The 10,608-nt window shown below is 44.8% G+C and overlaps 2 protein-coding genes across 2 annotated transcripts; both read right to left on the reverse strand.

The window, feature by feature from the left end:
• Positions 1 to 1,593: 1,593 nt before the first annotated feature.
• On the reverse strand, positions 1,594 to 5,412 carry c1qa (complement component 1, q subcomponent, A chain). Its single transcript, XM_030729686.1, has 7 exons — positions 5,336 to 5,412; positions 4,457 to 4,643; positions 3,825 to 4,001; positions 2,751 to 2,830; positions 2,439 to 2,555; positions 2,214 to 2,321; positions 1,594 to 1,980 (listed from the first exon to the last, which is right to left on the reverse strand). Exons 2-7 carry the CDS (start codon positions 4,617 to 4,619, stop codon positions 1,828 to 1,830), a joined length of 798 nt encoding a protein of 265 aa, XP_030585546.1. The 5' UTR covers positions 4,620 to 4,643; positions 5,336 to 5,412; the 3' UTR covers positions 1,594 to 1,827.
• Positions 5,413 to 5,863: 451 nt separating this feature from the next.
• On the reverse strand, positions 5,864 to 9,787 carry LOC115780477 (nuclear factor 7, brain-like). The gene has a single exon (XM_030729685.1). It carries the CDS (start codon positions 9,331 to 9,333, stop codon positions 7,930 to 7,932), a length of 1,404 nt encoding a protein of 467 aa, XP_030585545.1. The 5' UTR covers positions 9,334 to 9,787; the 3' UTR covers positions 5,864 to 7,929.
• Positions 9,788 to 10,608: the final 821 nt, after the last annotated feature.

Genomic DNA, 10,608 nt, shown 5'->3' on the forward strand with positions numbered 1-10,608 from the left:
AATTGCCTGAAATTGTAAAACAAATGTGAAATTTAGCTAAAAATGATACTAAAATATACAAAATCTAAGTTTAAGTGGAATTATGGGCATTTTCTGCTGAAAATAACACAAACATCATCCTTCATTGTGTTTTTAATGGCAGTAAAAGCATTACTTATTAAAGTAACACTATTCAAAGAGATGCATGCAAGGTGATGCTGCACACAGCAAACACTGTGAAACTGACAGAGATCATACAGGCAGGCAGAGAGGAAGCTGCTGCCTGAGGTCGTGTCACGTTTTGTTTGTTGTTTTATTTTCTCTCTGAGTTTTGGGATATTATTTTACTTGTTGATGGAGAGAATTGGTTTGGTTTAAACTGCTCATAAAGGTAATGCTTCATCTTTAATGAGTCTTTAACTGTAACTCTGTAAGCTTGAGTCTGGGTTCTTCCGTCCAACATGCGCCACAAGCTGCCCAAAGAACTCACTGAAACTCTGTAAAAGGGTTTTCTAAAGCTGAAGAGAAACACAGTGTGCACATGATAATGGCAGTTAGAGCTTAGCTGAGGAGGTGCCGCAGAGGCAAAAGTTTACCAAAAGAAGAAGTGCCAAAAAAACCACAACAGGTTTCACTTCCCTCATCCCAGCTTAGGAGGGGACACGCGAAGGAGTGACGGACAGTTAAAGTTTATGAATTAGAATTAAAAAATAAAGGGATAGGAAGGTAGATATGAGTTTCATGTCTGCACACACACACACATGTTCAGACTCAGGGGGGTAAACTGTTAGCCGTGATCTCTCTCTCTCTCCTAACTTGCGTCTGGTTAGGACTCATTTTCCATCTTCCCGTATGTGTGACGTTCAGCAGAAAGACATCCACACAGTAGCACAGTCTTTTGCACATACATCAACCTCATTATTGGAAACCCTGCCCGTGATTACCACAGTGTAACAGCATCCACAGTAACAGCATATTTGTGACAGAAGCACACAGCAGCATGTAGCTGACATGATAAGCACTTCAGTCCATCTTGGATGTGTAGTGATGATTCCTCGTTAGGTCTGACTGCTGGATTCCAGCTGTTTACCCTTTAAAACACTAAACCATTAAATCAATGTGATCTCAAACTACAGTGAACAGCTGTTTTACATTCATGAGCTATTTCCTGTATATTTTTTATGCATGTTACTGCACGATGTACAGCGTGCATTGGTTAACAGAGAGTTTTAACCTAACGTGGAATATCCCTGGTTCAGGAACAGGAGGAGGCAAACCGATCAGGAAGGCGTCTGGTATGAAATCTGTTCCTAAGCAAACGTGTGGCAGCAGAAAGAAGCTCATCTTCTGATATTAGAGCGGCTGCACACCAGCCAGCAACTGACTTCCAAGATGGTTCATGTAAGCACAGGGCCCTAGACTAACCGCTCACCTGAGCCCACCTTGGCTGTAAGTATTGTGTAATTAATCAAAGTACACAAACAAAACCAGAATCCCAGCAGATTCAGGGTTTTGAGGCCTCTGGTGGATCCAGATGCTACAGCTCCACAAGATTTTCTCTGTGAAACTGAATGAAAGTTTATAAATATCACAGATTTAATCTGAACAAACACATTCGCACTAAATAATAAACTTTATTTTTGTTTTATCAGCACCAACAATCAGTGTGAGGATACAGTCAGAATGGAACAAAGAGATCAGGGAAATGAGCGACATACAGGAGGAAAACGTGTCAGTGCTGCGCTGCTGCTTTTAAAATATCAATCAGAGGATTTTAGACATTAAACTGATGAAGTGGTGCAGTCTGACGTTTGAGCGCCGACTCCAGCCTTCAGCGAATATGCGACTTCACACTGGATTTGGGAAGAGCAGGAAGCCGTTGAAGATGATCTTTTTCTCGTTGCCGTCCCGTAGATCGTTGTCTCCCTGCTGGTCCCTGAAGGACTCCAGCCAGACCCTCTGTCCCGGTGCGAGGTTTAAAACCACACCACCCGTCAGCACCTGGAACACAACACAGCCCTCAAGCCAAGGCTTCATGACTAAATGCTGCAGCAAAGAATGATCCAAGGCAGAATACATGGACCTTATCAGGCTGGGGAGGACTTATGACAGGCATGTATGTGTGTGTGTGTGTGTGTGTGTGTGTGTGTGTGTGTGTGTGTGTGTGTGTGTGTGTGTGTGTGTGTGTTTGTTCAGATATTTTCCTTGTTACTCGTTGGAGTGCTGAAACCAACCTGACCGATGTTCTGGCTTGATTTGCTGTTGTAATCGCAGAATCCCAGCTTTTTCTGTTGAGGAGGATCAGTCGAGTCATCGTAGGCTATGTACAAGCACATGCTGACCTACAAACACACAACACACAACCACAAGAAACTCAGAGAAGCCTCTGAAGCTCTTACTGCACAATGCAGCCATCAAGAAGATGCTCCAACACTGACTAACAGACAGCAGCGACATACCTTGGCCATAGACTGGAAGTTGAAGTAATAGGTGCCAGATATTCTGCAGGTGAAAATGCCTGTGGCGGTGCTAACATCATTATTTATGTTGACCACAGTTTCCTGGTAGGTTACTATCTAATATTCACACAAACACACAAAGAGAGGATGTTGCTGCATGTTGTTACATGTGAAGAGTATAAATCAGCTGCTCAGGTTTTCCACAGTCAGATCTGTGGAAAACCAAACCTGATCAAATTAAAACCACATGCTGAATCTGTCCAGAAATGAAACATGTGAGGGAGTGACAGGTGTGATGGCGTCAGACTGAACCTGGCTGTAGGGAGGGTAGCGGCGCTCGGTCCTGATCACTGAGAAGGCCGAATGGGCGTCCTGGTGAGAGGCGTGTTGTCCTAGGAGGATACAGACACACACAAAACAACCTTTTATGAGACTGGACGCTCGACGCTGGTGCTCACTAACTGTTTCTCTCAGCGTCAAACTTCCTCCGTCCTCGAGTGATTGGAGACTGTGTAACATGAGGATGGCACAAATTATCCTCATAATGCCGAATAGCTGGGTAACTGCACCACGTATGCAGCAGCACAAGCGTCTCAGCTTTCAGGTCATCTACACTGTATGACAGGAACAGGATCATAGCCAAATGTGCAGAAAACCTTCTCAGGGTTTTCACTGGGGTGGTGTACAGCCAAATATGAAGCAACACCTCCAAGCCTGAGGCCATGGTTCCCAGCTGAACAGGGGTGGAGTGCTGGGAATGAGTTGCTGCCTCAGGTGGAGGATCGCAGTTATCCTGAGGTCTTTGGGTTGAGTTGAGGGATTGGTGCAGTGATGCAGATACAAATGAACATGAAGGGGTTTATTTAAGGACTGATCTACACTGTAAACTATAGTTAGAGACACCCTCCTTTACATCAACAGGAGCTAGTAGAGGTGGATTCCTGGACACCTCTTAGGGAAGGTGTTTCGGGAATATCCGACTCAGGACACAGCGGAGAGATTACGTTCCAGCTGGGTGGATCGAGCTGAGGATAATCACAGGAGGATGCTGTGAGTGCGAGGAGGGTTCTCACTCTAATAAACGAATGCTGAGAAACCATCTTTTCTTTGCCCCTTCAGGTCAAAGTTTTCCACCTTCCATCCACCCGAGTGGTGAGAGCTCACTGAAGCCTCAGAAGGCTAACAAGAGAAAACCATTCACTCTCACATCAGCTTCACCACAAACTCTGTGAGGCATGAATGTGTTTCATAGTTTGTATTTCCAACATCTAAATGCTGCTAGCTTACAGTTCCAGTGAATTAAACAAACTCTGATTTGCCCCCTACTTTATTATCAGATACATGCTCTGTATGTCAGCATGCTGTGAGGTGAGGAGGTGTCGTTACCTTGGCCGATACCCTTCCCGTCTGGGCCGGGGGGACCTGGGAGGCCCGGGCTACCCGCTGCCCCCAAATCACCACGGAAACCTTTTGGGCCTATGGGTCCTTGCACGCCTCGACTCCCCGTCTCCCCCTTCAGCCTCAGTAGGACGTCCAGGTCCACTGGACCAGCAGCCATCGTAGCTGCAGACAAAAGAAGAAATGATTAAAGAGCAGTGAAAGCACCCCGTGAGGACTCACAGGGTTACAGCAGTTACATATTTATACATCCAGCGGTTACAGAATAATATTATCAGTGATGTCGTGAATCTCTCCTCCTGTGGAGCACATCTGGCTCTTCAGCTCAGTGGTTTTGATTTTTTGTGTGTCTAAGGAACACCAAAATAAAAGCCTCTACAATATCCAGTTTTCTCCACCTGCACCTGGTCGACGCTCCACCTGTTTCAGGTGAGACGGACTCTCCCTCCAAAGGTGGGAGAGTCCGGCATATGATCACATGTCAGGGTTTTCAGAGCTGCAGTGCATTTCAGAAATGCCACACTGGAACCAGCCTCTGACCTTTCCCTCGTTTCGAGGCGGCACACAGGTAATTCCAGTTAGGATCAAACAGGTGCAGTCTGTATTCAGCAGGGCGTTACCTGGCTCTCCTTTCTCTCCTTTGGCTCCACGTAATCCATCTCTGCCCGAGGTTCCGCTGTCTCCTGGATGGCCATCCGCCCCTTTGCAGCTCACGTCACATTGGACAGCCTCCAGAAGGATGGCCACGCCCACCATAACTGCTAGCACATAATTACCACCCATGGTCCAAAACACTGGATTTAACAGCTGATGATGATGATGATGAGCAAGGAGGTAGAGAGGCGAGAGAGATAAAAAGAAGAAACAGTAAAGACATAAAAATTTGGTATTTTTCTGTCTCACCAGCTCAAAGCTACTTTAAACATTTATCCCTCCATAAAGGATGGTTACATTCAGAGAAATTATGTTCATGTTTTGGACTTAAGATAGAAACCGTTTGAATCAAATAAAACAGAAAAAGATTTTTCCAAATATATTTTCAGAAATTAAAATAAAAGCACGTTCAAACCAAACACATTATGTTACTAAACATTCATGTTGTATCAAGTTTCAAACCAGTGAAAAATTTTTATTTACTAAAAATAAGTAAAATTAGAGGCGAGTGGAATTTTTCTGACAGCTGATTTACAAACATGCAAAATTACACACAAAAAAACTGCTTTCAAAGAATGAAAACTAATGACACATGAAACGTGTTAGTGTGAAGCAGAGTTCATGAACACATGCAGAATCACTTAAATTGATTATTGATTTCCTCCCTCCTCACGGTAATGTTGATTTCTTTGATAAACCTCAGAAACCTGAGCTTTGCTGCAGATGATCATCACTCTGACCTTAAGTTATTAAATGCACACCAATCTGCTGTTGGCTAATATTTAACAATAACATCAATAATAATATTTCATGTTTTCGGTGCTGTGAGCTGTTATTTTACTCACCAGTCGGGTTTTCGGAGAGTTCTGCAACCAAAGGACGAGATTTCCTTCTTTCCACGTCTTATTAGACTGACACACACACACACACACACACACACACACACACACACACACTGCCAAATAAGTAGGGAAGTGAAACTCATGATCTGACAAGAACACTGGTTAAATGAAGTTCATAGTTCTCGCTGCTGCTCTGGGATCAGTCTGATGAGAGTTCGTCTGTCTCACTGGAGCATAAACTGGACTATTTTGAACCTGAACAATCAGGCACACCTGCTGTGAATAAAAGAGGAAAACATGTCTCATAATTTGTGATTTATTGATCAGAGTTGTGATGATTGACAGCACTGATGCTTTGATAACCAGAGTCTAACTGAAGCTCTGATTATTGTTTTACATGTAAAATGTCATAAAAATGTTGAATTCTTTCATTTTGTGATTTTATTTATCAGGTTTTTCTTTTACTGCTTCGTTTCCAGATCAGTTTCACCCCCCCCCCCCCCCCCCCCCCCCCCCCCCCCGATATCTGGGATTACAGGACAGGAATTTAGAAATTTCCAGAAGCCGTTAATATCGCTGATGCACCCCTCACAGAGTAAAACATGAACTTAAATACAGACACACTGACCACACGGACGCCTGACTGTGATGAATTTAATTTACTTGGAATAAAAACACCAACAAAGTTAAAAATTAATCAACTATAAATGACAAACTATTTGAAATCAGTGCAAGTTAACAGTAAGCAGTTAAATGAGCTCAAATATCCAAATGTTTAGTTTTAAAATGGATGAAAGAGGAAAAGAGGGAAATATGAATGAATAAAGAAGGAAAAGGTGAAAACACCACAGAAGCTCACAGCATGCATGCTGCATGGCTCTGATGGCTGCTCACTCAGGTGCTCACACAGGTGTTCTGCAGGTAGAAGTGTAAAAAACAAACTGATGCACAAACAGCCGAGACCCTCGGCGCCCGGGCGGAGTGATATTTAATGTTTCCTCCTCAGACATGTTGAAAAAGCCCCGATGACTCAGACCTGATGCACGTTGGTCTGTTTTTGTCAGTGAGTTCAAAGAATACGCTTTTAAGGTTTCACTTGCACACCTATCTGCTGAATTTTGTCTTCTTTCGTCCCCCCCAAACGGAGCATGAGAACAGGGGGGAACGTAAGAGTCTGATGAGCTGCTGGGATTCTCCCACACAACCATCTCTGTGGTTTACAGAGAATGGTCCAAGGCCTCATTGATGGATGCATGTCAGAGGTCAGAGGTCAGAGGAGAATCTGCAGCGATCTGATGCCATCATGTTAATATGGACCAAAACCTGTGAGGAATGTTTTCAGCATCTTCTTGAATCTGTGCCAGGAAGAATTAAGGCAGCAAAGGGGGTCCAACCCAGTACTGGTAGGTGTACCTAATGAAATGTCTCCTGACTCTGTTAAAGTGTCAGGCCGAGGCTTTAAATGAAAGAGTCTGCAGCCTCCCCGTGTGGTCATTTGATAAAATGACACCAGATAAAAAAAAAATGCATTGAAAGAAATTTAATCTGTTTTTACAGCTGATTGTTTATAATGAGTTATTTTTGTGCAGTGGAAAATAAAGACTCACGACTGCTGATGTTAAACTCCTTTAACGAAGCAGTGTTCTGATTATTATCTCAGTTATGAGCTGTAGTTTCCCGTGTTTACATGTCTGAGAGCTGTGAAGCTTCAGCGACTCACAGCCCATCATCACTGAGGGTTCGAACGCCCTTTAAATCACAGCTGCACGATTCATTTCCCAGGAGGCCACATGAGAAACTGGGACTGTTGTGGAGGGCTGCACCAGCGGCCACCTGGGAAATTAATTGCCCGGCCCTGGTTTAAACAAAACTCTGGTTTGCTTCCCCTCTTGGTGCGATTTGTTTCTCTGATGCGGACCAAAACCACCACACTGGGACCGTTTGGAGGAGGCGGTTCCAGACAAACTCCAGAGTGGTTTGTTTATGGCGAGAACATCATCCAGCCTTGATCCGACCCAGCTAGCACGTATGTTAGTACCACACATGTGCAGAACTCACAGAATGAACCAACTGGCTGTAAAATGAACCGAGAGTCATTGGAAGCCATTAGTCCAGGGGCTTATTCCAGGAAGCAGGTTTAGCTGCCACCTCAGAGTTAGTTGTTTCCATGCTTCCTGGAACAGGACCCAGTTGTGGTTCGTTGTGACACATTTTGGTTTACTTGGCGTTTTCTCCGTGAAAAGAAACCAAACCAAGAGAAAAAGTTACTCGTTTACAAACTGATGAGCTGATTTGAACCATATTAAACAAATGAAGCCCCTGAGACTCCTGCAGAGACTTAATGTTCAGATCTTAATGACACCAGTGTCGCTGTAACTGTAGCGAATGAGGTCGTGGTCTCTTGGCACAGGACTGTGACAGAAAGTGAGATCTGGGTGTTTTAACATGTTAGATAAATTCTGAGTACAAATACTTGTTGTGATGGGACAAAGAATTTAAAAACTGAAGTATTTTATGAGTATCAGTACTTCCAAAAACAATCCAGGTGACATTTTCTCAGTTACCTTGACAGCAGCCTCCCCGACGGGTCATCATTTCTAACTGAGATATTCTCTTGTTACATAAATTTTGTCCGGTAATACCTTCAGTGGGGTTTCGTTTAAAGTACCCATGCATGGAAACAGCTTATCGGTGAAACAGTGTGTGAAACTCTGCAGCTGTGAGCCGGTGTCGGGATCGGAGAATGACAGTCTTCCTCTGTTCCAGTCCAGGTGAACTCTGACCCTCTGTGGCTTCTTCTTGACTCGGAGGCCGGACGGTGGCGTTCCCAGTACCCGCGTGCTGTATTTACCGTTGTAGAACTCGATCTGCCAGAATCCGGATTTGATCCGCTCCGTTTTCTGGATGGATTCAGCCGCCACGCCAACAAACCAGGCAGTGTTGTCTCCCACTTCAACATCCCAGCTGTGGGTCCCCGAGTTAAAGCCCTCCCAGCCCCGCACAGAGCGGTGATAGCTGGTCCTCTCTGGGTTTTCGGGAAGCTTCTGTCTCTCGCCGTGACTCACACTCGTCAGATCTTCAGACAGGATTAATTCTGGGTTGGCAGTGTTTGGATCCAGGATCACAGGAGAGTAGGAGACCATCTTCTTCATTTTGTTCCAGATGTTGAAGGTCAGGTTGCCCAGGTGTTTGGCCACGTCTATCAGAGCTCCTGAGGGCAGCTCCGGGTCTTCCAGCAGGGCGTGCTGCTGGACTCTTTTCACCACAGCCTTGTAGTTCTGCAGGAATGAGATGTCTTCACTGCTCAGCTCCTCCTCTGCAGCTTGGATTGTTTCTGAAAGAGCTCCGATCACTCTGCTCAGAGCCTCAATCTTCTCCTTTATTGCTTCAGACTTCTGCTCCTCTTCCTCCCTCAGAGCAGTGATCCTGGCCTCCTCTTCCTCTTGGAGAAACTGGTGCAGCCTCTGAAACTGCTCCTTAATCTGCCTCTCCGTGTGGCGGGCCTGGACCTTAATGTGTTCTGCTGTTTTATCAAAATTTCCTTTAACATGTACAAAGACCTGCACTTTTTCCAGTAGGGGGCCCAGGCATTTCTGGAGCTCCTTTCTCTGCTCGTGTGCAAGTTCTTGGATGGGTCTAAACCTGTGGCTGGTATGCATTTTTGAGTCTCTGCAGATGAGACACACCGGCAGCTGATGGTCCAGGCAGAAGAGTTTGAGTCTTTCTGAGTGCAGACCGCAGAGCGCCTCAGACACTGCAGAAGCTCCCTGATCGCTCTCCATTAAGAACGCCTTGCACATTTTTTCTAATGCCAGGTTTCGGTGTGGGTCACTCCTCGATGATTTCCTCTTACAAACAGGGCACTCGCACACAGATTTATCGCTCCACCATGTCTGCAGGCAGATGTTACAGAAGCTGTGGTTGCAGGGCAGGACAACAGGATCTTTAAAAATGTCCAGGCAGACAGTACAGGTGAGATCCTCCTCTGACTGGAAAGCCATTATCTCTGTGAGTGAGGCTCAGCACACAGCAGTCATTCGTGGCTGATCTCCCTCCTCTTCACAGTCTCTCGTTTTTCCTTCTTAAATTCACAGATTGGACAGCGAGTTAAAGTTGCCGTCCTCACAGAATCCTCTGCTGCAGCTTCTCTCCTTCAGGAAGTTGTGTGTCTGATCTGAAAGAGATTATGGCTGTGTGCTCCTCAGGGCGTGTCTCATTCTTCCTACTCAAGGAACAACAACAGCTTCCTTGTAAGTGTCTTACTCATAGGTGGAGGTTTCCCAGGTAAACTGAGCCATTATGTCAGGACATAAATTTAAATGGAGTTTTTTTATCTGTGAAGAACAGAACAAAAAGCTGCTCCTGTGTTCAGTAAGGACTGAAAATAGCAGCAGGTTAGTCACTTATTTCTGCCTCACTCAGGTAACCGGGCCCTGTTCCAGGAAGTATGTTCACCCCGAGTCGAGCTGCAGTGAGAAAGGAAAGAAAGCCATCATCAACAGAGCGCCGATACCAGGATTCACCACGGCAACAAGTAAATAAAGAGCGGCGCCTCCATTTTAACCTGACAGACCGGCCGTGAGGATCACCTTTAAAACCGGGAGGGAAGAAAAGAATATATAAGACGTATCATGTCTGCTGTCATCATTTACATGATTAATCCTGATTTTACATTTGATTTTTAAATCTAATTATTCAGCTGCAGCCTGACAGGATGAAGTGCAGCAGACAGAGTTTACTGAGGGACCTGAGACAGCAGCAGACCCGGGGGCGGAGCTGTCCTCGGGTCAGTTTTTTATTAAATAATAAAGACAATTTTTTAAAAAAATCCATAATGAGGTTTTGAGAAAAACTGCTTTGATTTTCCCAGTTTAACTGTTTCTAATCTGATCTCAGATCAGCTTCACCAATGTTTCCCTGAGTTAAAGGTCAGAGGTCAGTCATAGGTTCATATTTAGCTGAAAACATGCATGCAGCTTTCCAAGGCTGTGATGTAAAGTTTTATCAATAAAGGAAAACACGTTATGATAAATGTCTCAGCTTTATAGATTTCAAGTATTTCAGAGCAGTTTTTACAGGATGAACGATTTTAAATTTAAAAAAGCCATCATGAACAGATCCAGGCGGGATGAGCTGGAAAATGACCGGAGCCTAAACTGGATCTGGACCTGATCCGGTCTGAATCCGGGATCCTGATCGGTCTGAACCGTCCTGCTGTGCAGGTGGACTCGGACACGGTTTACTGATCCGCTGACTGTTTTATCCAGGACTGCAGA

The sequence above is a fragment of the Archocentrus centrarchus genome, chromosome 5 (assembly GCF_007364275.1).
Source record: "Archocentrus centrarchus isolate MPI-CPG fArcCen1 chromosome 5, fArcCen1, whole genome shotgun sequence".
Taxonomy (NCBI): Eukaryota; Metazoa; Chordata; class Actinopteri; order Cichliformes; family Cichlidae; genus Archocentrus; species Archocentrus centrarchus.